Source organism: Alosa sapidissima, chromosome 1 (assembly GCF_018492685.1).
Source record: "Alosa sapidissima isolate fAloSap1 chromosome 1, fAloSap1.pri, whole genome shotgun sequence".
NCBI classification, from domain to species: domain Eukaryota; kingdom Metazoa; phylum Chordata; class Actinopteri; order Clupeiformes; family Clupeidae; genus Alosa; species Alosa sapidissima.
Window position 1 is genome coordinate 35,242,017 of NC_055957.1, and position 14,749 is coordinate 35,256,765.

The 14,749-nt window shown below is 40.7% G+C and overlaps 1 protein-coding gene and 1 long non-coding RNA gene across 5 annotated transcripts in view; one reads left to right on the forward strand and one right to left on the reverse strand.

Moving 5' to 3' along the window:
- The first annotated feature begins 732 nt into the window (after positions 1-732).
- LOC121717064 lies at positions 733-2,754 on the forward strand. The gene is made up of 3 exons (XR_006033805.1): positions 733-954; positions 1,082-1,178; positions 2,121-2,754. It is a non-coding gene; the product is annotated as an uncharacterized LOC121717064 (long non-coding RNA).
- A 7,136-nt stretch (positions 2,755-9,890) lies between these two features.
- LOC121713528 (SLAM family member 7-like) overlaps positions 9,891-14,749 on the reverse strand; it is a 34,744-nt gene continuing 29,885 nt past the window's right edge. For 2 of the 4 annotated variants that reach the window (XM_042098209.1, XM_042098196.1), the window contains exons 2-7: positions 12,149-12,454; positions 11,487-11,732; positions 11,274-11,393; positions 11,153-11,190; positions 10,850-10,933; positions 9,891-10,181 (exon numbers count right to left, since the gene is read on the reverse strand). In XM_042098209.1, coding sequence (XP_041954143.1) covers positions 10,074-10,181; positions 10,850-10,933; positions 11,153-11,190; positions 11,274-11,393; positions 11,487-11,732; positions 12,149-12,407 — 855 coding nt within the window. In that variant the 5' untranslated portion in view covers positions 12,408-12,454 and the 3' untranslated portion in view covers positions 9,891-10,073. The remainder of the gene's footprint in view (positions 10,182-10,849; positions 10,934-11,152; positions 11,191-11,273; positions 11,394-11,486; positions 11,733-12,148; positions 12,455-14,749) is intronic. The other 2 variants (XM_042098217.1, XM_042098201.1) reach the window with 2 other exon arrangements.

The window sequence follows — 14,749 nt, forward strand, 5'->3', positions numbered from 1 at the left end:
CTGACATGCATGCGTCACTGATTCGACCCAAAGCGGCAACCGAGTTATGATAAAATGTCCAGAATGTGCGTTTTCATGAGTTTTCGATCGTCATATATTTAATTTCCATTAATCACAGAGTGTCCAAAATCACATATAAGGTGTGTTAGAGTGTCTAGTTTCGTAATTTAAAAAAAGAGCTAAAAACTTAATATTACGTTTTTGGCACTCAACGCATGGGAAGGAAAAACGTAATATTACGTTTTTGGCACTAAATGAGTTAAGATGGGGTCTGGGAACTAGATATTCATTTTCTCGTATTTGAAACGTGGTTTACGAATGCCCAGAGCCGTTTATTTGCCACTCCGAATGTCTATCAAATCCGTCTGTACATAGCTCATAACGGCTTCGGTGTGTCGTCATCGTCTTGCTGCCCTCCCTCGGTTCAGTGATTGGTTCCTTCGTTGAGGTAAAAACGAAGTCCATAGAATCCAGGCTGCCTAGCAGCGTGAATAAAATAGTGCACGTAATGGCCTCCTTACACCAAAGAACTTTGACAAGATTTGGGAAAGATTCTTGAAAGATTGGAGTCTTTTGAGTAAAGCTTGAATGGGGGCAGGGCCGGAGTGGGGCCACTTTTCAGCCCGGGAGTTTCAGGCCCAAGACCGGCCCACTTTTTTAGTGGCGGTGGAAATTTGATAAATAAGGCAACATTTCAGCTCTTACTATCCTGTATAGTTTTTATTATACACAGTAAATTCACCAGTGTCAAATATGCAGTGTAAAAGTACATTTACTCTTTCCGAGCAATTACAACAACACATAGTGTAAGATACTTTACAGTGTCAGTGAAAAATCACTTAGTTGAAAGATGTAGTGTCAGAAGTGCTCTGGAGAGCTCCGCCTACTTTTTTCTCAGTTTTCAAATGAAGCAGAAGTTTTCCAGCGCCATTTTTTCCACCTGCAAGGATTTCGGTAAGTGTCTCCTAATCACATATTAAACGAAAAATTCACGTTATTTGAATAGAAGTCGCATGATATAATGACTTTGGATTAATGTTAATCTTATACTCCGGCTTTGTCTTTGGTCTTAAAATAACAGATTTTGAAGTGCTTAACGTTACCAATGCGACTTGATGGCTAACATTTGTTGAACGGTGCAACAGTCCACCACAGGAAAATTATCTAGAAGAGCTAATGTAAGATTATATGTGTTATGTTACATCACATGTAGCGACAAGTTAATGCAGCCTAATTTAATAGTCCTTCAATAAATCCCCCATGTTGTAATGTAATGTTGTAATATGAGGCAAGCTAGTTGCTAACTAGACAATGTTAGCATTAACGGTAGAGATAACGTGTAACGTTAGAGGGGTGATCAGATCCTGTTTGTTAACATTCATGGTTTAGCAAAGGCTGCACATGAAGGGAGTTAGTTAAAATAGCAAACGTTAGCTGTATTTTAAACTAAAAGCCCGGGCTGTCACGTAAGTTTAATGTTGAAGTAGTGTGACATTAGGCAAACTACGTCTTATTAGACCAAGCCAGTCGAGGTAATCATAACCTTGTGATCAAGGGCGTCAGTTTGTTTTTAGAAGTGGTGGGGACAATAACCATAAGCTTGAGTGTGGTTTGAAAAGTTCTGGGTACCCTTATGTAAGCTATTCATCCATTCAACGCTGCATTACAGTATGCTCTAGTGTTGCGGGGGTTAAGGTTTTTAACATCCGCACCCACCCGACCCGTCAGGAGAGACGATCCGCACCCACCCGACCCGATGCGCTGACTAACTACCCGAACCAACAAAAAAAACAACAACAATGTGCCTTTAGCCTAGGCTATCCTTTGTAGTTCATATTGAGGTAGGGACAAAGTTTCTTATTAACTAAACACTGAAACAAGAAGAATTTGCACTGTAGGCTATATGCTTCAACAAAGAGTTATTGCTCTAGGCTTGGCTCGCTAGCATGTTGGATTAATTGAATCTGAATCTAGCTTCATGGACATAGGCTAGGCCTAGGCTACTAAATAAATAAACAAACTGAAAGATCCTTAATTCGTTATTGATGTATTTAAAGGTACAAATCAAGTAATAGGCTACATCATGTAGCCTAACATGAACTCTCTTTCTCTCCCCGCAGACAAACACTGTGTGGGAGTGTTTTTCCCCCTATATTTGCAGGATCGACAGACACAGAGGAGGTATCAAGTCAGAACTGCAAAAGACACAGCGGCCGAGCCAGAGGTGGCCTACCCAGTCGGACACACAACCGGACACACAGCAGAGCAGTTCCAGGATTTCGGCATCCACGCAAAAGCTATATTCCGGGTGGCAGATTTGGTCTGCACCCGGCAATGTGAGTAGCTCCTTTTTTTGCTTCGAACAACAACGTGTATTAGCAGTGGTAGTTTGCTCCGTACTGCCAAAAGTCTCCTTTGTTTCAGCTGAGCGATTACATCGCTGCTGGTGGTCGGGTGGAGAACTGAGTAGCCTACGATCTGTGGAGGACTTACGGGAAGGTACCGAGCGATTGGAACATTTGTGGGTTGCCGTGCGGATGACTGCTTGGCTAGGCTAGGCCGGAGAACACTGAAGCTACTAACTCGCCTGCTGCTTGCTTGCTCATTTGTTTACTGCTGTGCTGTGCTGTGCTGTGCTGTGCTGTGCTGACTGGGGACTGCTGTGGGGCGTCTGGCGCTGCTGGTGGCGGTATTACTGGCTGTAGTCTCTTGTTTTATTACAGTGTTGTATTGATGTGCATTTTAACTGTGGATCCAATGTGATTGACTTTGTGTTTATTTATATTTAATTTAATAAATTTGTAATATGAGTCTGAGCCCCTTTGCCTCCCTGATTGATTGCACTGCCTACTGCTGTTTATCTACTGCTGTTTATAAAGTACTTAGGACAAAACCTATATTGCTGTCTGGTCACGGGCAGCCTTAAGGCTACTACTAGTCTGGTGACATACAGATCTTAAGAACTATTTCATTGTCTCTTTGGCATTTCACACACAAATCAGCCAAGGTTGTTGCCTACTACTAAAGCAGGTATTGGGACAGTCAAGCACAAAAATGGATCACTTTGTGATAAAATCATCAAATGTGGTATGAAAACTCACAAAGGGGGTCTGATCAGATTTAGAATCATAGTCGCCTCGGATTTGGCCCCAGCCAATTTTTAAAAATGGCCAACAAATATGGGTTTTGTTAAGTGAAAAAGGGATTGAAAGCAGAAACTAATACATTTACATATTTGACCATAAATCTTTGTCATTGTTCACACACATTGTTCACACATTATTTAAATATTATGTATATATTTAAATGATTAAAAATAACAAATGTAATGTAACAATTTGGCCCCTGCAATACCAAATAGCACTGGATGTAAGTGTGTAACATGTAAATGTTCATGTAGTGTGATCAGAATTTGTGTTGTCAGAATTAAAGGGACACCAGGCAAGCCTGATGCTTTTTATCTACGAAACTCCCCCTTCGCTCGGTCTGAAGCTCTTTTCCTTTTCTTTGCATCTTCCGTCAAGGGTTTTCGCTGCTTTTTCGCCGGCTCTGCCATTATACACACGTTTGCAACAATTGCTAGCGTTTAGTTAGCCTGCCTCTGTGCTGTGGATGCAGGATGTAATTGATCCTGCTTCAGTCGGCGGGTAGGATACACTGAACTTGCAAGCGGTATATTCTTCCTACAGGCAGTAGGGGCGGACGAGAGTCTTCATTCGCCCTGTAACGAGTCATTTAACCATATACCGATTTACGAAGATGAGCAATTAACCCGAAAACGTTGCCTGGTGTCCCTTTAAGAATAATTCAAGAATTTACATTTAGTCATTTAGCTGACTTTTATCCAACACTTTCAATGAAGTATCTTGAAGCTCCAGTATGTGAGAAACTTGATATGCCTAAATATCTTTAACCTCAAGTATGCAGCTACTGTAATAAGGAAATAGAATAGCTACAGTATTTAGACAAGGTGTACTTCTCCCCACTGTGGAATGTAGAAAGGGATGCTACAAGGGCAGGAAAACAAACACCCCCAAAGATTTACCATCTGTTGATCGTTGTGGAACATTGTGGTTCATTGACCTATATTTGTGTTAATTATTGGCATAGAGGCAATAGGACTGGTTGCCGTTGTCAGTGCCCTTTGCTCTGTGAACTTGCTCATCACTGCAATACCGTGGACCATTGATAATAAACAATTAATTGTAGTAGTATCTAGGCCTACTGTTTATTTTTTTCTCACTCACTACATTAACATGTGCTCTTACACAATATGTTTTCACACATCTCTGAGAACAGTCAGAGCAGTTTCATTTCTCTATTGTTGAAATTGTTGAAATTTTGAGTTTCGGGCATGAAGAATCACAACAATCTTGTTTGTGCTGTTTTTAATCATTCGGCTAGGCCCAAGTTTCACTTGACATTTCAGTTGGACTGCCTGAAGCTATTTGGATACAGAGCCAAGACTATCATAAGTCTTTGGGGAAAAAAGGCCTATCGCTAAGCCCTGTCCATCAAACTCAGATTAGCCAATAACAGCTGCATGCAGACATCTTCAGTCTTTTTATTTGCCTCATTCACGTAGTGGCCATGTGTACACCAAAAGGAGGCCATGGGGTGCACTGACTATCATTAATGTGTTCTCAGAAATTACTGGCAGATGCATATAACACAACAATGAAATGGTTTGCGTACCCCATAGCCTAGTTTTTGGTTCACAATGGCCGCTGCGTGTATAATGTGAATAGAGATGATTATATAGAGATGTAAATTGAAAATAATGGCAAAACAATATGCAGACTGAAATTAAGAGAGTTTCAGGAAAACGACCAAGTCCGAGTGAAAAATTTCAGGGGAGGAGAAGAGAAATGGACTGCCGCTACTGTCATAAAGCGCTTAGGTCCTGTGACATACCGTGTCTGGGAACGAAACAGACAACGATCCGTTCATGTCGACCTCATGCTGTGGAGAAGAGGAGAACTTGAGGAACTGGAGCCATGCACACTGTTTGAGGACCAAGACCTTACCCCAGTGGTTCCGCCAGCGCCTGACCCAGTATCATGTCTGGTCTATTATTAGGCCTACCTCTTTTCAATCCATTATTATTAGATATTTTTTTTGTAAAGAAATAGGCCTACATCTATCCCTTATGTTATGCCAACATATTTAATTCACCTGCATATAGGCTACAGTAGCCTAGATAGAGGATTATTGACATCTGCTGTTGTCAGTGTGCAGGCTATCCCTTAAAGGCAGTTTAAAGGGATAACCAAAGTGCAGTTTCCTACCCAAATCTAGAAAGTTGCTAGGTCGTCAATAGTCCAAAGAAGGCCCCTCAGACAATGGCAGAAGTGTTCGTCATGTTATATTTTTTACAATCTATGGTTATGAGTTGATGTGCCATCAAAATGTTTTTGGAGACGTAATGTTAAGGTCGAATAACTCTGTCACTTTAGCTGATGAGCTCTCACCCCTCGCTGCCGTTCGATGCTTTGCCCATGAATGAAACATGAATGAAAGAGAGATCAATGCAAATTCGCTGTAAACACGTTTGAGGCTAGAATAAACAAAATCCCGGACGACTTTGAATTAAATATGTTGGCATAACATAAGGGATAGATGTAGGCCTATTTCTTTACAAAAAAAATATCTAATAATAATGGATTGAAAAGAGGTAGGCCTAATAATAGACCAGACATGATTGAATAGATATACGAAAATGGACAACATATCCACATCAGTCCCCATCAACACAACTGTTTTCACAGGTCAGGATTATTAAGCTCCAAAACAGATTGTTCAAAATTATAGAGCTAGGCTACTGTAAAAGATTCAGTTTGTATTTTCAGAAACACCTTGGATCAAATTTAGAGATATGCAACATTAAAGATGGGTTGCCATCCAAATATATCTTGCGTGTATAGAGCTCGCTTTTATTGTGATTATTGTTTTTGCACATTGAAAACTTTCAAGTGTTCAAAATAGTCTTTTGAGGCAGTGTTTTTCTGTTAGTGTTGGGCCGGCCAATCAAGCTCATTATCATACATAGTCACCATGTCTGTTGACCCCCCCCACTGAAGTGTCCTCTTTTTCACAAACCCAAATCTGGTCACCCTAACAGCCTATTTGTTACCGTTTCATCGTGGTTTTTGCTGAGAAACAAATAGTTTGCAACAACACACGCTGAACTTGAATCAAACATTCTTTAGAACACAGCTGATCAACCATCTGCTTTCACTTTTTTTTCAGTAGTTGCGGAGTGAAAGACGTGAATTAGAAGCACAAAACCCATTTTCTTTGACAGCGGTCTGTTATCGAGAATTATCAGACCTCCAAACGTTGGGATGGCCCATTCAAGTGAATGGATCATCTGCAGCATTATAAATTAGTGTTATTAGTGTTAGCTGTTAAAGTTACCCCCCCCGCTTTGAAAAACACATTTCTGACGCAGGTGCCTATCTTGCTATTGGCCTTTGTTAAAGACATATTTGCATATTTGATTTTATTATGTTTGGGATCATTTCAAAGAGGACAATCTGGGCTTTCATTCAAGTCCTTTTGTGAAGACTTTTTTGTTCCCAGTGATGAAGACTCATAGGTAGCCTATATGTAATTTTATCAACGAATATAAAGCATCTTTTCTACGTTCTATTTATGCTTGTTGGACATTTTTAATTTTTGGAAGAGGATGCTGCACATGACATGTTCCCAGTGATGAAGACTCATAGGTAGCCTATATGTAATTTTATCAACGAATATAAAGCATCTTTTCTACGTTCTATTTATGCTTGTTGGACATTTTTAATTTTTGGAAGAGGATGCTGCACATGACATGTTCCCAGTGATGAAGACTCATAGGTAGCCTATATGTAATTTTATCAACGAATATAAAGCATCTTTTCTACGTTCTATTTATGCTTGTTGGACATTTTTTTTTTTTGGAAGAGGAATAAAATGCTTCAGATGAAATAATTGGAGGTGAATTGTTTGGTGGACCCCCCTGCAGTACCTCCGTGGACCCCCTATGGGTCGCAGACCCCAGGTTGAGTATCACTCGTGTAGGCTATGTCTATGTAGGCTATGCCCACCAAATCTGCCTCTTGGATGCTAGTTCAGTTAGTCCATAAAAAACACTGTATGGAAATCAGTGCTGCCACCTACTGTGCTGGAGTGTCACACACATAACTACCTTAGATGATATAGTCAAATAAAGTTTACCTGATTTGTTTAGATTCAGTTGACACTGAGTGCATTTACATTATGTTTATGTGTTTTGCATAAATACATGTTTTACTTAATGCATTTCAGTTACAAAACTGTTTCTTAATGTTTATTAGGACCAAGAATCTTTTTTTGAGTGTAGGGACAAGTTGTCCTGACTCTATGAATGCAAATAGCAAATTAATGAGTGTAAATATATTTATTTAATTTAAGACAACACTAAACATGTTCCATGATTGAGTACTGAGTGGAAGATGAGCATAAAGTAGGTTTTAATTGTTTTGAATTACAGTAAACCATAATCTGAGCAATGCTTAAAATCATGAAACATGCATGTAGCCAAAGTCCTTTTAGGCAAGTCCCTCCACTCGGCGGCCATATTGCAACGCTTTTTGGGCACTCATCGGGCATCCTATTCGGCAGAAATGCTTAACGACACCAATCTTGCTCCAATGGCGAGTTGACAACACATGATTGGCACGATGTCTTCACAACACACCATATGATTGGCTCAATGTATTCACATGTCGACGTTTTGCCTAGGAAGGGGTGTGATATGTGTAGACAACGACCATATTGGCGTTACAAACTAGCCCCATGCATTTCTATGGAGGATTTTTTGAGTGCTGTGTCTCCTCATTAGAAAGTCTCTGATGTAGCCAGCCAGGGAGAGTACAATAAGTACATAGCGCCTGTAGAGGGCAGTGCTGTCACAGACGTTCAATTCAGTTAACTCTCTTGACCTTCAGAAACCCAGTATATCTTTCAATATATGTCCATATATGTCAGAGACACATAGCATCAAAAACAAAAGTCAATAAATAAATGCATAATTTAAGATCAATAAAAATGTAGAATTTAGAAATGTGAAGGTACAGTAATATATAAATGTTGAAATATAAAACAATATATTAGCTTAAAATAGTCATAAATATTAACACAATGATTATTTAAAATGGTTACTCTGTATTCAGTATAATCATACCAGAAGGGATGACAGACTTGGAATGGATAGCAGAAGGGATGAAAGCCTGATGATTTGATTTTCTAAGAGGTGCATTACACCGCTGGCCCATGTTCCACCCGGATTCCAATATCTCCAAATGGCCTTTACATTACTCTTATAATGATCTCATTACATTAATGTACTCATTACATAACTGTCTTGTCCGTCACAGACGTCCTACTTAACCGGCAAATAAATGAAAGGGTTAAGAGACTTAAGGTGGTTAGATCAGTTAAAAAGAAGGCACACTGCCTCTTACACCACTTCCTCTTTGTGTGTGTGTGTGTGTGTGTGGGAGGGGGGCTATAAGACTGAACTGAGGTGGTTGAGGGAGCTGTGTCGCTAGTTTAGTACACCATAGTGGAGACAAAGGTCCAGCTAATGTAAATCAGGACAAAGGGGTCCTCTGGTCCGGGCTGGGCCCACTGAAGATGTGCAGTAAATACATATGAGTCTGTGAACATGTAATAGGCAGAGGCTGTGCTGTGACAAAATTGATCAAAAACATCATGCGTCTGAGGTCAATTACCAACTGAGTATTTGAGGGGAAAGGCTGAGCTGCAAAGAGGTGTTTAAACTGAAAGACAGAAACGGAACAGATGAGAACGGCTGCTGCTTATAGGTTTCACAGGAGGTGAACTTGTGAGACTGTCCTGTTCAGCTAACCAAAAGACAGAGCTGTGCACTTTTTACAGACACAGGTGTGAAGTGAAAGCGTTAGAAAAATAAGCCAAGCAGTAGACATCGTAAACAGTAGACACTGTTAACAGCCACCCGATTAAGATAATGGACATTGCTGTACCAAAGTCCTGCAGTACTCCAGACCCCTCTGAAAAGAACATATTTCAAAAAGTTCAATTGAATTAAAAAATGTCTCTCCTCAAGGCTTTTTCAATGCTTATCTGTACCCTAATGTTGGTGCAGAAATGTTTATCTGTGTCTGATGCACATCCTTGTTTACTGTTGGATACAGGATAATCCCCTCCCATTTTGTTATTTCTCCTGGAAAACTCCCGTAATTTGCATAACCATCAAACTTAATTTTAAAATCACTGATCCGTTCATTTTTTCTGTTAGTCTGACATTTCTCAGTTTGCCAGATGTATGTGTATGAAATACACCCTACACATACACAATCACACTTTCAACTTAAACCTTTGTGTCATAAAACCTGTCAACCCAAAACCCAAATAAGGAACCAGGTGCACAATGCGCAGCCACAGAGTTTCGCAAGTAAATTTTGTGATTAACACATCACCCCCCCCCCCCCCCTTTTTTTTTCATATGCAGGACAGCTCAATGTGCTTTGCAGTCTCAAGCTTGGCATGGGGTACTTTCCATAAGATCATCTCTCAGTGCAAATCAAACAAGCTATTAGGCTAACTGAAATAAAACCATGCCAATCTCTAGGTATGGTGAAGGATATGTGATGATGTGGGGCTATTTTAATTCCAGGGAAGGCCAAGGGAACTTTATCAAGATGCATAGTATCCTGGATCCATGAAATAACTGGCCTTTAAAAATAAAAATCTGCCTGCCCTTATGGGAATTTAACATAGGGGTGTGAATACTTATGACCCCTGTATTTTAAGGAAGAACATTTATTTACGATACATTATTCATTCACACAGAAAATTGGTATCCATAAAGGTTGGATATTTCCTAATTTTTTTACTTAAGGCATTAAGATCAATTTCCAAAACATGATTTTATATTCCTCTTTTTAGTCAACTTTAGCATCCATAGTAATAATACAACATATATAACTACATCCAATAGTATTAAACATTATGGAAATAGAATTGATTATGGTAAAAAGGCATTTAGATAAACACTGTTTTTACATCTAGTTCAAAGTAGCATAGAGGCTGGTAGGAGAGGTGTGGTAGGCATGATCAGCTGAGGCAATTTGTGGTGTCTGCTGCACAGTGCTGTAGATAGGGTTTGCTGCAGACTACAACACAAACACAACATCAGCAATGAGTAATTTAGACTACATGGCAATTCCACGCAAAACTGTCACATCTATAACGCCAACTAAATACCATGTGTATTGTATACACATGGTACAGTATAGTGGTATTGTATTGTGTATGTGCATTGTGTTGACGCTATGGATGTGACAGTTTTGCGTGGAATTGCCCTACAACACTCACAAACATCAGCAATGAGTAATATAGACTGCAACACTCACAAATATCAGTGATAAATATTTTAGACCACAACACACAACCATCAGCAATAGCTAATTTTTGCATAGGCTAAAGAGGTATTTTTTTAAATGCATCAACATCAGAGCTTCTTAATTAAAAACAGTTTTATGTAGTCAGAGATTTACTAATAAAATCACATATCCCAATCTGTGAAGCAGTGCATGACCACTCGTATGCATGGAAAAAATATAGGCATATGATAATTAACACCTGGCTAAGGCTTTACTAATGTGTGTGACAATCATCATAATCAGTAACTATAAGTTGTTGTGCCTTGGCATTTTGGTTTGACCTTTGGTGTGCCTTAGCCCCCAATATTTAGACAACGTCTGATTCATTGTGTTATTCTGAAAGTTGCATGAAAGTTATTCTGTTTCAGTGTGTTTGAAAGTTATTCTGTTTCCTGCACCTGAGAATAGGGGCTCTCCACGGCTGAGGCTGCCTGCACAGTGCTGTAGACAGTAGGATCTGCAGAGTGTGGAGGCAGAGGAGTCTGTACACACACAGGACACACACATACACAGTATTAGTGTGTGTTAGCACTGAGGGAGAGGTGCCAGAAATCAGGAACACAGGACACTTTAATGTAATGGCAGGAGATGGAATGACTTTCATGTCAATAACTCTTTTGCTATCAAAAGTAGGGCTAATTGTATTTTATACCTTGAGTCGAGAACAATGACATACTCTGTATGATTTACAGTTTGATTACCTGTACTGAGGCGTACTCTGATTGTATGTCAGCTTCAGCTGTAAGAACATGAACAAGGTATTCCCTTTATTTCTCTGTTTTCACATCCCAAATGAAAGTGCAAGTGATTGTTAAGCAATACCTGCTTTCTGTCGTCTCTTTATCCAGTGAACCAAAACAATGGCCGGCACAACAAGAACAAAGACACAGAGCACAATAAGCAGGATAACAGTTCCGATCTCAAACACTCTCACCGTCTGATCTGAGGGGGATATCAAATGTAGACATTGTCAATCATATGCACAGTAATTAGCCAGAGATGGCAAGAAATATTTAGACCGTGAACACATCCTACCACAGAGAGTCTTGATTTTCCTGGTAGCGTTTCTCCAGCTCACTTGATTGCTATGGTTACAGGTGATGGTGTCATCTGTCACAAAGAGGGTGAAGGTTGAGTCAGGGGAGGCTTCTTCCTCCGGCCAGCAGATATTGTTACTGCAGCTGATGTTCAGAGAGAGGTTGCGAACTCTACAGGTCAGTGTCACATTACAGAGGTCACTGCTGGACGTCTGAGACAGGATGGTCAGGACGGGAGCAGACACTGGATCGGAACAGCAAGCACACGCACAGGCACATATTTAAGTATACGTTTATATACTCTTTTGATCCCGTGAGGGAAATTTGGTCTCTGCATTTATCCCAATCTGTGAATTAGTGAAACACACTCAGCACACAGTGAGGTGAAGTACACACTAATTCCGACACAGTGAGCTGCCTGCTACAACAGCGGCGCTTGGGGAGCAGTGAGGGGTTAGTAGGTGCCTTGCTCAAGGGCACTTCAGCCGTTCCTACTCAGGGTTCGAACCGGCAACCCTCCGGTTACAAGTCCGAAGCGCTAACCAGTAGGCCACGGCTGCCCCATCTCTCAGTACTTACAGAGGCACATCCTGTTCATCAACACTCATTTAGGATATATTAGATACATATGCTGGAAGATGCAGAAAGTTTCAGTCTCACCCTGAACAAAGAGATGGAACTCGGCCTGAACTTCTGTCTCAGCACTGATCTCTCCTCTGTAGAGTCCACTGTCATTCTTATGCAGGTTCTTCAGCTCCAGAGAGAAGGTCCCTTTATTAAACACCACTCTGTCTTTATGGGTGAATACTGTAAGAGTGTCTTTGTGGGGTACATATTTCATTATTTTATGTTGGCCAAAGTGCCACTGAATGAAATCTATACTCTCCCTCTCCAGCTGCTGGTGTTGCTGGAACTCCATAGTGACAGATCCTCCAGTTTGTCTGAACACAGAAACAGGAGACCCAGCTGCGAAGGACAGAAACACTTTATTTGCTGTTTTCTGATGTGTGTGTTACGGTAAGACAAGGTTACAAATGCTAGACACATTGCTTCATGTATGGGTGGGGAGGTGGTAGCATAGTGGTTAGGGAGCTGGGCTAACTTGCAGTAGCCTAGCCTGAAAAGTTGTGAGTTCAATTTCCGGCTTTGCCGTTGTGCCTTTGTACGCGAGAGCACAATGAAATTGTCTCTGCGAGACACTCTGGCAAAGAGCAATGATGCACGTTACTTTTTCCCCTTGCATTCCGGGGAACCAGCTAAACTGATGAAGACAGCGCTGCAACGTTGGAGGACAGTACAAATTGGTCGTGTTATCCGATTGCGTCGAAGTCCGAAATCATTCAGAGTAAACATGGTCAAGGGTCTGGGCACTCACCGTTCGCAGTGCTCAGTCCGAGGGGCGGGATAATCAGTTGTCTTTCAAATTCCCTCTACATGCAATAGGACAGCGGCAGTCCCATGCGTTTCCCACCAGCGGAGCTAGTTGGCTAGTTCAAATGTTTGCCAACTTAATAAAAGCTTAACTCGTGTCACACTGTTCGCCAACAGCAACATCCATCTTATTTGTTTTCAAGTAGCAGGGAATTCAAGCCAAACCGTTGCAACTCTGCCATCAATCATTATGTTAAGCCCACCTAACGACTCTATACGCGATTTCATTGGCCTGATTAAGTTTCGACTTCTGGAGCTCACAAGCCAACGGAGAGTTGCTAGACTAGCCCTGGCTGCCGCTAGGGGCGCGTCTAGATTTCTAGGCTATTTGAGCAAGGCCTTGTAATATAATTGATATATCACTTTGGATTAAAAGTGTCTGTTAATGAATAAATTAACAGCTTCAATTAAAAAGAGTACAATGTAAGGATTGGTGCTTTCCCCCTTAGCAGTAGGTTCTCTGTGAGGCTGTCTGCTGCTTTCTGATACATCCGGCCAACAGCCTGTGTAGACCTGCTCTCCACCTGTTACCTGGATGGGATGAGGGTTTGGCTAACCTAAACAGGATCCTGAAAACTGGTGCCAGTGTTGGTGCCCCTTCAAAGTCCAGAGGAGGGCTAATCCTGTGACCTAACTGTCTACTACCACAATTCGTGGAGGTAAACCCCGTTTTTCATGTTTCCCATCTCCATCCTGTGTGCAGCTAGCCTAGAAATCTAGACGCACCCTAGCAGCAGCAAATTATATTTGCTAAATTATATTTGCTGCCAGGGCTAGTCTAGCATAGCCTGGCCTTGGCCTGTCTACGTACTTCCGGTCGATTTATTTTCCTTACAGTACTCTGTCTGGAATAGAGCTGGTAAGTCCCGCCCTTTCCGCTATCCCCGCTGGACCTCTAGATTGAAAAATCGTTAATGCAAGTGAATGTGAGAAAATAATTATTTTCTGGTCCCGTTTGAATTTTGCCATGAATGTGAACATATGTTGTCTCTGAATTTTTAATATAAATGTTCGTGTTTGGAATACATCAACGTAGGGAGCAAAAAGGGCTTATACTTATGCAATCTTTGAGCAAATGTGAATAATAGTTTAGCCTATTAACAGGAGTGTCACGAACGAAGTCACAGTGGAGTAGGATTATCCCCACTACCCGCCACTAAAATTATTAAAATGTGCTACTGTCCAACTACTATCGATGATTAAAATGTGCTACTGTCCAACTTGATCTAACTACACTGTGTAGCCTACATAATCTGTAGTTTTAATTTTAATATGTAGGCTACAGATATGTAGGCTATATTTAACATTTATTTTCTATTTGGTCTGTTATGAAATTATGCCCATTTAAACACAGCTCAGTTTTAGGAAACTTAAATACATGCATGCTTAGCATTTTGTGAAAAGAAATCATTAAGGCTACATTGACAAACTCTTAACCGTGAGCTGCCTGTATATTCTTTGATTCTAATATTTACAGATAGCGATGTAAGCACAGCTCAGTTTTAAGAAATGCAGCCGAAAGACCATGTTGAATTTTGCTATAATTTTTTTCAAAACCGGATTACTCAGGAACAGCTAACTATACACGGGAATGCATTACACCGTTGTGTTCGGTAAGGTCTGCTGTTTATTCTGATATATGGTTTGTCATGTGTTGGGTGAAGAGTGTGTAGGCCTAACTACGATATTCCACCGAGACGAATGGATGTGGAGATGGGCGCAGAGAATATTATTAAATCGTATGAAGTTATTTTTCTCGCAAACTGTTTATCACAGCAAACAGTGGCTAGCTAGCACCGTTTAAAAGCTGAGAAAAGGCTCTTTGTGTGA